The sequence below is a fragment of the Neofelis nebulosa genome, chromosome 1, assembly GCF_028018385.1.
Source record: "Neofelis nebulosa isolate mNeoNeb1 chromosome 1, mNeoNeb1.pri, whole genome shotgun sequence".
Lineage (NCBI taxonomy): Eukaryota > Metazoa > Chordata > Mammalia > Carnivora > Felidae > Neofelis > Neofelis nebulosa.
This window is the reverse complement of record NC_080782.1, coordinates 43075418-43090403: the sequence shown is the minus strand read 5'-3', so window position 1 is coordinate 43090403 and position 14986 is coordinate 43075418. Positions and strand designations below refer to the sequence as shown.

At 40.6% G+C, this 14986-nt stretch overlaps 1 protein-coding gene across 6 annotated transcripts in view; it reads right to left on the bottom strand.

Annotated features, from left to right (window-relative positions):
* Positions 1-14986, bottom strand: part of HMGXB3 (HMG-box containing 3) — a 48238-nt gene that overhangs the window by 21195 nt on the left and 12057 nt on the right. For 4 of the 6 annotated variants that reach the window (XM_058719892.1, XM_058719900.1, XM_058719907.1 and 1 more), the window contains 5 exons: positions 10945-11076; positions 6143-6564; positions 4355-4530; positions 4117-4214; positions 1815-1913 (listed from right to left, as the gene is read on the bottom strand). In XM_058719892.1, the coding sequence (XP_058575875.1) occupies positions 1815-1913; positions 4117-4214; positions 4355-4530; positions 6143-6564; positions 10945-11076 (927 nt within the window). The remainder of the gene's footprint in view (positions 1-1814; positions 1914-4116; positions 4215-4354; positions 4531-6142; positions 6565-10944; positions 11077-14986) is intronic. The other 2 variants (XM_058719917.1, XM_058719924.1) reach the window with 2 other exon arrangements.

The following is a 14986-nucleotide window of genomic DNA, read 5'->3' as shown; positions in this document are numbered from 1 at the left end:
CCCTCAGGGTCCAGGCTACTGGCAGAGAGAAGCAGGCCTATTCTAGCAGAAGGCTGAAGACTGTGGTGAACAAGCATCCACACCCTTCCTGAAGACAATCAGGACCTGTGGACTACCTAAGCTCAAATCTCTGGCATCTAGGCTCCTGTGACATGCTGCTATCTAATCAAAATAGAGAAGGTCCTGGGAAGCTCCCCCAGATAGTAACACTAGTGGCCTTCTGTAGTCAAAGGGACAGGGAGGTGATGGTATAGATGGCATGGAGAAGGTAGTAATTAGTCTCTGAGAAAAGAAACCTGAGCAGATATTCAGGATAAAGGAGATATTCTCCTTAAGGATCAGGCCAGTCTATGCACTAGTCCACCATACTGTCCTGTCTTGTTACTACAGAATCCCTAACAGAGGGTCTGGCCAGAGCAGGCTCTCAGTAAATATTTTCTGAATGAAGGAATGAATGGTTCTGTACCTGCCTGCCTTTATCAGGTAAGAGTTTTTAAAAATCCAGCTGCTCTCTCAAAATCTGTGTATCTTACTCAATTCAGGCAGAGAACCTGCCAAAAGTTACCTGGCTAATCGGTATCTAAGGATCAATAAAATTAGAGAATGCTAGAAGCAAAAAAAGAGCCCCAACGTGATATCTAAACTGATGCAGCATTTTACAGACGGTGAAAACTGAGGACCAGAGAAGCAAAGATGCCTGCTTGCCCCAAGTCATGTGCATGCTGGCAGCAGAGCCAGAACCACTTTGGGACTAAGTCCTTTGAGTGCTTATTCCACTGCTTCATGTGGCTTCCCCTGTAAAAGGATGACCCCAGAGTCCCACTCTGTTTGTTTACTGGGATGTTTATTGGGATGTTAATATATGCTGTGTTAAAAATAAAAGGTGATGAGGTGCCTGGGTCGCTCAGACGGTTAGGTGTCCAACTTCGGCTCAGGTCATGATCTCGCAGTCCGTGAGTTCGAGCCCCTGCAGTGCTGTGCTGACAGCTCAGAGCCTGGAGCCTGCTTGGGATTCTCTATCTCTCCCTCTCTCTGCCCCTCCCCCACTCCTGCTTTGTCTCTCTCAAAAACAAACAAACATTAAAAGATATATAAGGGGTGCCTGGGTGGCTCAGTCGGTTAAGCGGCCGACTTCGGCTTGGGTCATGGTCTCGTGGTCCGTGAATTCGAGCCCCGCGTCGGGCTCTGTGCTGACAGCTCAGAGCCTGGAGCCTGTTTCGGATTCTGTGTCTCCCTCTCTCTGACCCTCCCCTGTTATGCTTTGTCTGTCTCAAAAATAAATAAACGTTAAAAAAAAATTTTTTTTTAAAAAAGATATATAAAATAAGTAAATAAGGATAAAAATAAAAGGTGGGTGGGGAGGGAAAAGGTTTGTGGCAAACGCGAGGCTAAACAAAGATGCTTTACCAAAGCACTTCTCAAATCCTTTAAGAGGCCAGTACTGACTGTGACTCTATTTTAAGGGGGAAAAATAGACCTTTCTCACACTTACCAGTGGATAACAGACTTTTGAGGCTAAAAGGTCCAAAGACTGTTGAATGCTACAGCTGGACTGGATTCTCATGTCCAATTACTCCAAGAAACATCCAGGTCTCAGCTGGCCTACACGCTATAGATCTCGCCTGCAAAACACCTAGCTAATTCACCCAGCAGCTACCATCTGGATCAGTGAAGGGATCTTCAGAACCAATGATCTATCCCTGACCCTACTCTCACTCCTAACTACCACTCCCCACCTCCCTCAGACTTCTACTCGCCCTCCACCTAAAACCAAAACCCATGTCCTTGTCAACCCATCACCTGGCCACACTTACCAGCGTTACAGTGCAGCTGTACTTGTATGGAGGAAACAGATCAGGCTTGACTTCTACAACTTTTACTTGTGACGTCCGACTGCCCGGGCCATTTGTTAGCTGTGGATCAGAACCAGTGATTTAGTGCTTTTCTATAAAACCTCACACTCCTGAGGGCCTGTGTCCTGAAAGAGCTTGAGGAAATAGTTTCCCAGGGAATTTGTAGAGCCACACTCCATGTGAGCTCTAGGATGCTAGTCAGCAGTCACCAGCCCGCCAAAAGTTTAAATGTCATTTTCAAGCCTAGGGTTGCCACATTCTTCTGTGCAGCTTCTAACACTGCATACCAGAAACACTGTCAATCAGATTTACAACTGCTACCAAGTGGGAAAAACTTATAATAGTCATATACCACACAAATATGTGGTTGAGTAATGTTGGCATAGAAAGAACTCGAAAAGATTGTTCACTAAAATGTCACAGGTTGAGAGGAAGATCGTGACTTTTTCCCCTTTCACCACTATCTATGAACTTTTCAAATGTTCTATACTATTAAAGAAAAAAAAGATAAAGACAGCATTAGTAATTATTCTGTAATACTGAATTTAAGTTGATATTCAGAACATATAATTTCATGTAACTTAACTGGCCTAAGACTAGCAAAAGGACTTGCAACTTTTAACAAATACCCAATGTTACCAGTCAAAAGGAAACTATTTACAGAGAAGACCGGGAGTTTACCCAAGTAAAGGGACTCTAAAGGCTGGAAATCTACAAAGCAGAAAAGCAGACTAGATCCTTCTAGATCTAAATCACACATGCATCCAGTGCTGACACCACATCTGGGTGACAGATCAGCCTTCAAAGTAAAAGCCAGTTGATACTCTATTTGGGGCAAATTTGGAACAAAGGGAGTTGCCTGGCAGAGCACCCTGCAAGGGAGAAGGCAGCCCGAGTTTCCTATTCCATTTTGGTCTAACAGGGTTTTTGAACTACAGGCCACAAAATCCACTGACAGGTCATGAAATTAATTTAATGAGTTGAAACCATTTCCATTTGCAAAATGGAAAATACCAAAATAACCACATATAGTAAGGGCATAGCTTCCTTATTCTTTTTATGTATACAGGTATGGATGTCTACTGGGCTGTGATGTAAAAATGTGTTATTGAGGGTCATGGCCCAAAAAAAGAGGTCTAGTAAAAAAATGCTCATTTAGGGAATTTTGATAGTAACTATTCTGGTCACATATGGATAAAAAACCAAAAAAAACCTCTATCATCAATATGAATGGACTGTACTGGCTACAAACTAGAACGTGAAGAGCCATGATTTTTGGTTTTAAAAAATTATATTAAAAAAATGCCCACAAACCTAGGAAAAGCCTCAGAGGCTGAATGGGCACAGAATGCCAATAGCAGTTAGTTCTGGGTGGCAGGATTACAAGAGACTGACTTTCTTTCTGCCTTACTGAATTCTCTGTATTTTCTACAACAACCGCGCGTTCATTTTTTCAAGAGGCTAAAGAAACAAGACAACTAAATTCAGTATCTAATCCTACAATGAACCCTGTACTGGAGTGCAAAAACGCTATAAAGAACATAACTGGGTAAAATTGTCGAAACTGGAATACAAATGACAGACTGAAGTATTGTATCAATGTTTCAGTAACAGAATATCCTTATTCTTAGAAAATGCACACTGAAATATTAAGAAGCAAAAGGCCATGTAACTTTCCCTTAAATTACATGTACTTTAGAAACATACATGAGCACAAATGATGAAACAAAATGGGTGATACCTTACCAATAAGCAACTATGAGTGAAAAGTACATGGGTACTTTCTTTGTACTGTCTTCACTCTTGCAATTATTTTCCTAAATTTTAAATTGTTTCTAAATTAAGGGACGCCTGGGTGGCTCAGTGGGTTAAGTACCCAACTTCAACTCAGGTCATGATCTCACAGTTCATGAGTTAGAGCCTTACATCGGACTCCTTGCTGAGGGTGCAGAGCCTGCTTGGGATTCTCTCTCTCCCCCTCTCTCTCTGTCCTTCTCTTTCTATCCCTTCTGCACACTCTCTCACAAAATAAATAAACTTAAAAAAATTATTTCCAAGTCAAAAGTTTAAACATGCATTCGTTTTATAATAAGAAAAAAAGTAAGTAAAAATAAGTAACTCATTCATGCTCAACTTCATTCCAGAGGTCACTTTCCAATGTAATAGGCTTCTGCCTATGGCTCTGAGACACTAAATAGAAGCCCTGTTCTCGGAGCAGCAGGCCTGTCCCCAGGATGCCCTACCTCTGAAGAACGGGTCTTACCTTCACTTCGCTGCTGTGTGATGACTGTTGGATCGGCTGGCCCAGCTGCTTCAGCGTGCTTGGCTTCAGGCCACAAGTCCTCACAGAGGGGGTTTTATCTGAGACAATCAGAAGTCAAACTGGTGACTTAAATGCATTCAGAGTCCCCCTCATTCTCTCATCTCCATTCTCAACAACCCCACTGCTGTCCCCTTCCTATCTGACAGCTCCCCGCTCCCGGGTTTGTCCCAGCCCTTACCACTCAGGGGAAAGGCCTGCCTGGCCCTGGACAGTCCCATGCTGTTGCCTCGGCCCACATTAGATGGGGCTGGGAGAATTGCTCTCATGGGTCTTGCCGCAGCCAGTAATGAGGGCTTGCCCCGAGCTTTGCCCTTAAGCTCAGGGGCTCTGAGCCCAGGGGTGAGCGGGTCAACTCTGGAGAAAAAAAAAAAAAAAAAAAAAAAAAAAAAGAAGGGAAACCTAAAAATTCTGGACCAAGTGGAAGAAACCAAAGCACAATCTCCAAATAGCATTTTAGCAGAAGGATAGTGTAGAAAACTCAGGGTAGATATTTCAGGGGTCATTACGAAGATAAATACAAAATAGTGCCCACTGTGAGGAATACAAACAGCTAGTGTAGTTATAATATCTGATCTGCCTCTAATTAGTATTTAAAGTATATCAGTCTCCCAGATGAGGGAGGCTAAAACACCCGCAGAACAAAATCCACATTTTCTTGTAGCTCCAATGCTGAGCACAGAGCCTACATCACAGAAGGCTCTTGTCGAGTGACACGCTTGCCTAAAACGAACAGTCAAAACTACACAGCTTCATGCTCTAAAGATACAGAACCATCCCAAAGTATACTATAAATAAAAACAGGCAAGATATAGAGATACATAAGTTATGCTACCATTTGTATAAAAAAAGATAGGAAAAAATATATATACACATACACATATTTGTAGTATATGTCTAAAATTATCTCTGAAAACAGAAATTTGAGAAAACTGTCTGGAAAACGGAAATGGATGACTTAAGGATAGACTAGAAGAGATTTTTTTCAGTGTATATTCCTTATACCCTTTGAGTCTGAATCATGTGCATATATCTCCTAGTCAACAATAAACAATTTTAAATCAAATAATAGAAACCAGAATTTCTAAGCCTTGGCACTATTGACATTTTGGGCTGGGTAATTCTTTGTAGGAGCCTGTCCTGTGAATGTTTAGCAGTATCTCTGGCCTCTACCAACTAGATGCCTGCAGCACCCTTCTCCCCCACAGTTGTTAACAACCAAAAATGTCTCTAAACATTGCCACAATGTCCCCTGGGGACAAACTGCTCTCCATTGAGAACCACTAATATAAACAAATAAGGGCCTTTAGTTACAAGACCACAACTGCCTCTGGGAAGGGGCCACATGAAAAATGCAGTCAAGCCTTTAGGGAGGGCATGGGGAGGAAAAATAGCCCATATTTATGGACCACCTCCTATCTGCAATGCACTGGGCTATGCATGCTTCACACACAATCTAAAGTCTATGAGGTCAGCCATTAAGGATTAGATTTTTCTAATATCCAACTCAAGATTTTTCAGAGGAAAGAACGGGCATGAGGTGACTATGCACAAGGTCAAACAGAAGTCAGAGACAGATTACAACCAGAACTGAATTCTCTGATCACCAGGACAAGAATCTTTCTATACCTTAATAAGGCTTCTCTTTCCAAATCTACTATCCAGGATTGGATACTAGCTTCTAACACTGGCCTCAGGCTGTACCAACAGGATCCTAGCAAGTGCTTCTGGGAAAATGACAAGAAGGGATGCACAGGAACATGCCAGCAACGCACAGACAGCAGAGTGTAAGAGGAAAGGCAAATCATTCTGTGGCTCTGGGCCTTAGTTTCCATATCTCTAAAATAGGAAACATTAATTGGGCTCTGCTGCCTCTCTCAGTAATGCTAATAACGACATAAAACAAAACAAGGAACATTTCCCAAACTGCTATTCTAAAAACAATCCTATAACATATAAACACATTTACCCTGCAGGCTTTTTGGGAGCAGGGAGAGGACTGGAGGTGCTGGTCCTCTCAGCTGGTGGTGGTATGTCTGGTCCTGGACTGTCATCATTCTCAGTTGTCCCCAGAGAGACCTCAGGAGGCACACCATTCTTGGCCACCGGCGTCTTCGTGGCTGCCGTACCACGATTCCCAGGAGCTTCCTTGACCAAAACATGGGCATCTGAGATGATCACTTCCTCCCACTCATTCTCCTCACCCACTTCTCTCGGAGGAGCTACACTTAGGAGCTGGCTTACAGCTTCTGAGTTCTCCAGAGTCAGTTTGGAGGCATTTTCCTTAGAGGAGTTTTGCTCAGTGGTGACAGGCTGCTGATTTCTTTTAACCACCGAACCTTTGGAGGAGACACCAGGAGCCAATTCCACTTTGACTTTGGCTGGCTTTTCCTAAAAAAAATAAGAATGCCTGTAGGCATTTGGCATTTTACAGTGGACAACACATCACAAATCTTTTCTCGTTCGTTCCTCACAACAACAACGTATGGGCAACAGACTAGGAAACTGAGACCCAGAGGCAGGAACAGGCTAATGTCAGGTGTCAAGACAAAGCTGGCCAGAATCCAAGTCTTCAGACTTCAGGTCCCCTTCACTACAATATTCAACACCCAGGTTAGCATACAGCTGTTCTAACAAATTTCTTATTGATAGCCTCTTTAGGTTTCAGCAAATGAAGCTGGCATTTTGAACCTGACCTTTGTTCAAAGCCTGCTTCTCTAGGTCTAGAAAGAAGCTGATACGTTGCCATATTTGGGCCCAGAAGTCCCAAGCTCTTTATCTTGGTGTTCCCTTTATCCCAATGCAGTCACATCTCACATGATGAGCCTCAAAAATTCCAATTCTGTTAGGGAAAACTCTATCTTTTGTCCCAGATTCTTTCAGGTGAGCCTTAAGGCTGGCTTACACACACGCCACAAACTTCTCACTCAGTCAAATTAACTCATATGTATATTAATTACTTACTAGAAAATATTCAAACTCACTATAAATCCCAGCCACTATTTCAGGTCAGCCTACTTGAAAAATTCCTTGGTGCCTTAGCTTTTATGCTGTGGAAATATACTATTATTTATACACACACATACATACATACACATACATTTACCTACATACACAAGCAATTTTTTTAAAACCGTGGTTGTCTCAGGAAGGTTCTTTTAACTCCATGTGAATAGTGAAAAGTGCTATAAATGAAGCGATATAAACATAGAAGCTGGGTTCTATCTAGGTTGTGCTCCACATCTAATGACTTATGTCACCTCAGACAACCTTCACCTGAACTCTCTCACTTTGCTACCATGAAACAAGAGGGTCGGCCTCTCACCATTCGTCAACAGCAGTACAACAGTCTTTCGGGGGGCTCAATTCATGGTGCAGGATTCCCCTGCATGCTGCAGAAGTCTAGCATCTGTGGCTGATGTTATTACCGTTTAGTATTCTCTCCCAGTCACAGACTACCAAAACCCCTTCCACTTCCAAAGGGGCCTGGGCAGCACACTGCCTCTGGTTAAGAACCAACATAGATGACCTAAGAAATCTCCTGTAAAGCATTCTCCGATTCTAACACACAGTAAGCGTGACTTTATTAGACTTATTAGACTTTAATAAGTCCGTGAAGACAAGTTAAATACAGAGAAAAATTCCTAGTAAACTGCACTGAGCTTACTGACTGCTGGAGAGGGAAAAGTTGGTAGAAAAACAGGAGACAAGCTAAATCTCTGCAATGAAATCTCTGAGCAAAACACTGCCCACTAAGTAGGCTGTTGCAGATAAAAATTCTCTTCAGGGAGACTGAATAATTTAAGGAATCAGAGCAAAATAACTAGCTAATGAGCTCACATTTCCTTAACTCAGCCTACCCTTTTAAGATTTCACTTTCTTTCCAGATAGAAGGTAAATACCACCAGTTGCCTGCTCAGAGACCTCAATTACCACCATCAGAGAGCCAAAGGAGTGAGGCCTTGGGCTACAGAGCTTTATATACTATCTTTTGTTCCATCCAACTCATTGGGAACTGTGCCAAACGTTTCTTGGGCTAATTTTAGCCAGTATGAAACTCTGGAACAATACAAGAAAAGGTGAGTCATTTCCTGACAGGCATGAACACATTTGGAGCTTTTAGAAACTATTTATACTTGCAGCTTCAAAAATCAGAACTCCAGAAATCTTAAAATTCTGCAGCTAAACAGCATAGCAATGCCTGAGAAGTGTGATTTAGTGGAAAAGCACTGACATAATTAGCTACATGAACTTAACAAGTCACTTCTCTTGAATCTATCTTTCCTCAACTAGAGACTTGGAATTGAACTGCCTGATGACCAAAGTCACTTTTTTCCCTAAAATTCCAAGTGCACTGATGCTAAAATGTTACCCTTTTTCTTCTTACACTCACTCACTCTGATCCTATGAAATTCTGAAATCACAGTATTTACTCTTTACATGGCAATTCTATAAAAACCTCTGGAGAAAAGAATCTGACTTAACAAATCAACATGGGGGACAAGTACCTATGGGCGCCTGGGTGGCTCAATCAGTTAAGCGTCCAACTTCGACTCAGGTCGTGATTTCACAGTTCGTGGGTTTGAGCCCTGCATCAGGCTCTGTACTGATGGTTCAGAGCCTGAAACCTGCTTCAGATTCTGAGTCTCCCTTTCTCTCTGCTCCTCCCCTGCTCGCACTCTGTCTCTGTCTCTCTCTCTCAAAAATAACCATTAAAAAAAAATTTTTTTTAAAAGATGGGGGACAAGTAGCTAATAAAAAAAATTTGATTTCACAATGTGAATTTGCTCTCAGAAAGAGAACCATGGCTCAAGTTATTTCAATCAAAGGAGGGAAAAAGACATAAATGAAAAAGAAAAAAAGAAAGCCAAACTAAAAACAGAACCTGAAGGAGACAAGGCTACAGGATGAGTTAGACTCTTCCATAAAAAAGCATCAGAAATAAGGTCATGTGACAAACCTGCTGTGCATCTGTGAAGAAGGGTCAAGGAGGAGTCCAACTACCCTATTCAATCTCCCTACTGCAGATGAGGAAGTACATTTTGGGGAGGATAATTAGGATGGGAGGAAACTGAATGGCTGCACAGCAGCACAAGACAGATGGTGAGCACAAGAAACTCAACAAAATCTGAAACACACAAGCACTGGGCCCTTCCTGCCCTGAGAACTGATAGTGTAAAAAGCAGTAATAGAGACTGTAATTCTATTACTGCCAATAATGATAGCAGTGACCTCTTGCTGAGGATTTAATCTATACTAGGAATGCACCATCCACTTTACAGGGATAATCTCATTTGATCCATCCAAAAACCCTAATGAGGTAGGCACTATTGTTAATCTCCATTTACAAATGAAAGAAAAACCAAATCAAGAATAGACATAAAATGACTTGCCCAAGATTATATAGCCAAAATCCTTGAGAGACAGAAGTTCAAACAGAGAAAAGCAGACTCCAGAAGTGTACTTTTTTTTCTTATCCTCCCAAAGACACTCTTCTCTCTCCTAACACTGGAAATTTCTAGGGTTTTAGGAACTCAGTGCCAGAAATCCGGTACAGAGATCAAATGCCTCTTTCTTTCTTTCCCTTTAAAAGTTTATGTATTTATGCGTTTACTTATGTATTTATGTATGTATGTACATACATATATGGTCTCCACCCCCAATGTAGGGCTCAAACTCACGACCCCGAGATCAAGAGTCTCATGCTCTCCCAAATGAGCCAGCCAGGCACCCCCAGAAGTGTATTTTTAAGTATTAACTTATTCTGTCTCCTGGAATTAGTGATGCCCTGGACTCTCAACATTCAGCCAGAGGGCAAAAGTCACCATCCCAGTATTTTTCAGAGATGTTCTATGGAAACTGCCCCCAAGGAACTTAAAAGGTATGGCACTATAGAAGTTTTCTCTCTACAGATAAATGTGGACCCTGCTGAGCTAGACACCTAACAAACACAAACCTAGCCTAAGTTATTGTCACAAAAACAATGCTCTCTCTTTCCTTTTCTACCTACCCAAATTCCACTGATCCTTCAAGACCATCTCCTCTATATCCCATCCCGGACGATTCTAGTTCTTTTGACCCTAAACGATTTACAGTCTCATACAAAAATGTGACAAGTTATGTATGATTTATATAGTCAATGTGAAGTATAAAACAAGTAACAAAGCAATGTGTTGAACTGAACTTCACAGGGGCATAGCTCTGATGCTCATTTATTTATCAAGCATCAATTACTTAGAAACAGAGACAGAAGTATACATTTGGAGGGTTAACTATGAAAGACCTAGATATCTGGTTAAGGACCTTTACTTTTAATAGCAGCTATAGGATACTGAAAGGACTTTGAGCTAAAAAGTGAGCAGATGTGAGCTACGCATCTGAGTAAGCAGTCAGTGTGGAGGGTAGATTGTTAAAAATTTAACAGGAAATGAATAAACTGACATAGTGTAGTCATTCATAGGAAGTTATAAAGCAATTAAAGATAATGGTCTTGAATATTTAATGGCATGATATGTGAAGTAAAAAAAAAAAAAGGTCAAGCTACAGAACTTGTGTATTCACAGAAAAAAGACTAGAAGAAGATACAACAAAATGTTAATAATGACTTTTCTTTGGATGGTGTAAGATTATGGATGACATTTTATGAAAATGACTTACTTGTATAGTCAGAAAGTAAAAACAAATATTTATTTTTTAAGTCCTTTGCTCTAAAGGGGAACAGGGAGCCTACTTTATGGGGTTTCCAAAGCAGCAATGGCCAATGGACCTTACCTTCGGGATCCACTTCCCTCCTAGGAAGTTACCACAGATAGGGCACTTAGGTGGTTTGTGCCTGGTGACATAGGTAAAGGAGCAACCTGGGCTGGTGCATGTCCCATGGCCCCGGCGGGTGTATGTAGTGGTCTGTAAGGAAAAGAGTGGGTCAGAATCAACACCACAGTGCAAGCCCTCTCAGATCCTGAAGACCATTATAAGCACAAAACTGCCAGGAGGATACCAGTTTGTAGAAGAATAGCCAATTCGTGGTATCTTAAAAGGTCAGAATTGGAAAGGTTCTAAGATACAATTAGTTCACTTTTGAGAAATGAAGAAAAGAAACTGGGTTCAAATGAGGAAAGACAGCTGCCTAGGATTACACAGGTATCAGAAGAATAGACACAGCAATAACTGCTACTAATTAATGAAGCACCACACAGCGCTGAACGCTTTACCAATATCTCATTTAACACTTTCCGCAATTCTATGAAGTAGATATTTGTAACTACTGAGGTTCAGAGCAGTTAAATGCTTTACCTCAAGTTGTATAGTGAATCTAGGGCACACCTAGACTTAGAACCCAGAGGTCTTTGATTCTTGGTCCTAGATTCCTTCCACGCACTTGGCTGCACACTACAGCCCTAAATACTTCGAAGAATTTGCTTCCTCTTCAATTCCTGTTAGTTAAAAATCAGAGAACCTAGGACTTAGGGTTCAGAGATATAAAAATAGAGTATGGCCACTTAAAAAAAAAAAAAGGGAATTTCAACAGAAATCAAGTCCTTTGATATGCAACTGAATTTAATTATCGGCATACGAATATATTCAGCTACTGGCTCTCACCATCTCCAATGATTTCCCTTTGAACACAATGATTACAATGGGTTTTTATTTTCGGCTACAAATAGAAATTAGCCAAGCTCCATTTCTTGATTAATGCCGCAAAGGAGACATTTTCCTGTCAGATTTGTTGTGTCTTACAGATGTTTACTCAGATATTAATCCCATTTTTCCTAGCCTGGCCAAAAAGCAAAAACCTCCCTTGGAGAAACACCAAGCTGCCACTAGGCTACCTGTGCCAGAATGCCTAGGGAAAAGGTGATTCTAATAGTAGCAAGTCAAGGTTGAGGGTGAAGTAGTGTGGTAAGAGGGAAAGAGGTCGGGTTTCAAGTTCCAACTCCACTACTGACACACGGGATGACATGGGGGTAAGTCACCTTATCCCCTCTTCTGTAAAATCACCCGCCCTTCCTATTCTTCCTGTTTCATGGATATCTCTTGAAAAACAAATGAGGTAAGAAATAAGGAAACATGTCACTCAGTAAACCGTAGAAGATTCTATAGGTTTGTGAGAAATTATTATTACTGGGATATAAAACTTCTCTGATCTTCACTCCGACTGTGGCTCCATACAGAATATTCATTCTGAATACCACCAGAAAGCAGAGTAAAAATTTAAGTTAGGTCAGTTCTATAAATAAATTCCCATGAACTTGGAAAGACTCCTAAACAGCAGCTTATAGAAAGAACTTTAGGGAAAAAATGCTAGTTTTCAAGGCTGGTGTTTCATTCTTAAGTATTATCTATAAAAGCTTTTCTGGAAGAGTCTGGCTGACACTTATTAAATTATGAGAGAATAACAATTTCCAGGAGAGCAAAGGCTCAGGCCTTTGAATTGGGTTGCAGGGGTTGTTCCTGTTTAAGATACAACTTTCTCATCTAAAAATATATTGTTTATCCAAGGTTTTAGAAGATAGACCGTGATAAGTTAAAATGTACAATATTAATCCTAAAAAGCCACCATAATAACTAATACAAAGTTAACGGCTAGTAAGCCAATAAAGGAGACAAAATGGATTCATCAAAAACATCCAATTCAAAATAAAGCAAAATACAACAGAATAAAAAAACAGTAAAATGACAAATTTAAACTTATATAATTAATCACATTAAATGTATATGGCCCAAATACCACAATTAAAAAATAGAAGGTTGTCATAAAGTCTTGCTCTTAGAGCCAAACTATATACTGCTGCAAAAAAAAAAAGTACTTTAAATACAAGATAAATAGGTTAAAAGTAAAATGCTGGAAAAAGATAAAACTTGCTAATAACAACAATGCAAAGAAAGCTCAATATTCAAATTTCAGACTGACAAGGCATCTGAGTGGCTCAGTTAAGCATCTGACTCTTGATTTCAGCTCAGGTCATGACCTCATGGTTCCTGAGATCGAGCCCTCTGTCAGGCTTCACGCTGACAGTGTGGGGCCTGCTTGGGATTCTCTCTCTCCCCCTCTTCCTCCCTACCCACCACTGCTCATGTGTGCACACACACACTCTCTCTCTCTCAAAATAAACATTAAAAAAAAGTAAATTTCATAGCAGACAATATTGCCAGAGATAAAGAAGGTCATTTCATAATGATGAAGGGGTCAATTTACCAAGAAGACATAACAATCCTAAAGGTTTAAGTACTTAATAAAAAAAAGAGTCAACATATGACACAAAAATTAATAAAGATGGAAAAAGAAATAAATACTATTTATAGTGATAGGTGGATGTCTTTTCTTAATAACTGATAAAACAAGGCAACAGAAAATCATTAAGGATGTAAGAGTTGAATACTATCAATCAACGTGACCTAATCTGATATGTGTATAATATTCCACTCAAAAGCAAAATACGCATTCTTTTTCAAGTGCACACAGAACATTTATCAAGACAAACCATAACCTGGGCCATAAAATAAATCTCAATAAATTTAAAAGGATTCAGGTCTTACAAACTACAAAGTTCTGACTATAATGGAATGAAATCAGAAATCAATAAAAGACAAGATATCTGAAAACTCCCAAGTATTTGGAAAGCAAATAATATACTTTTAAATAACTTCTGGGTCAGGGCACCTGGGTCGCTCAGTCGGTTGAGCGTCTGACTTCGGCTCAGGTCATGATCTCGCAGTTGGCGAGTTTGAGCCCCGCGTCGGGCTCTGTGTTGACAGCTCGGAGCCTGGAGCCTGCTTCAGATTCTGTGTCGCCCTTTCTCTGCCCCTCCCCCGCTCATGCTCTGTCTCTGTCTCAAAAATAAATAAACATTAAAAAAACTTTTAAGTAACTTCTGGGTCAAAGAATAAGTTAGAAGTATTTTGAACAAAATGAAAATGAAAGTATATCAAAATTTGTGGGATGCCACTAAAGTAGTCTTAGAGGGAAACTTATAGCACTAAGCACCTATATTAGAAAAAAAAGGTCTCAAATCAATGACCTCAGCTTCTATCTTAAGAAACTAAAAAAGGGGCGCCTGGGTGGCGCAGTCGGTTAAGCGTCCGACTTCAGCCAGGTCACGATCTCGCGGTCCGTGAGTTCGAGCCCCGCGTCAGGCTCTGGGCTGATGGCTCGGAGCCTGGAGCCTGTTTCCAATTCTGTGTCTCCCTCTCTCTCTGCCCCTCCCCCGTTCATGCTCTGTCTCTCTCTGTCCCAAAAATAAATAAAAAACGTTGAAAAAAAAATTAAAAAAAAAAAAAAAAAAAAAAAAAAGAAACTAAAAAAGAATAAATGAAGCCCAAAGTAAGAAGAAAGATAATAAAGACCTGGGCAAAAATCAGCGAAACAGAACATAGAAAAAACAATAGAGAAAATCAATGAAACTAAAAGCTGGTTCTTTGAAAGTCAATAAAATTGATAACCTCTAGTCAGGCTTGGGGGGGGGGGAGGCCGGGCGGAGAGAGAGAGAGAGAGACCCAAATTTATGCTACCAGCGATGAGAGAAGTAAAAGCAGTAGAATCTATAGATATTAGAAGGATAAGCATTCTTCAGCATTTTGAACACAGAATTACCACATGATCCAGCAATTCCACTCTTAGGTATATACCCAAAACAACTGAAATCAAGGACTCAAGCAGACACTTATCCACTAAAGTTCATAGGAGCAATATTCACAACAGCGGAAAGGTGAAAACACACTAGATGTCCATCAATGTTTAAGAATGGATAAAGAAAATATAGCGTATACACACAATGGAATATCATTCAGCCATAAAAAAGAATGAAATTCTGAT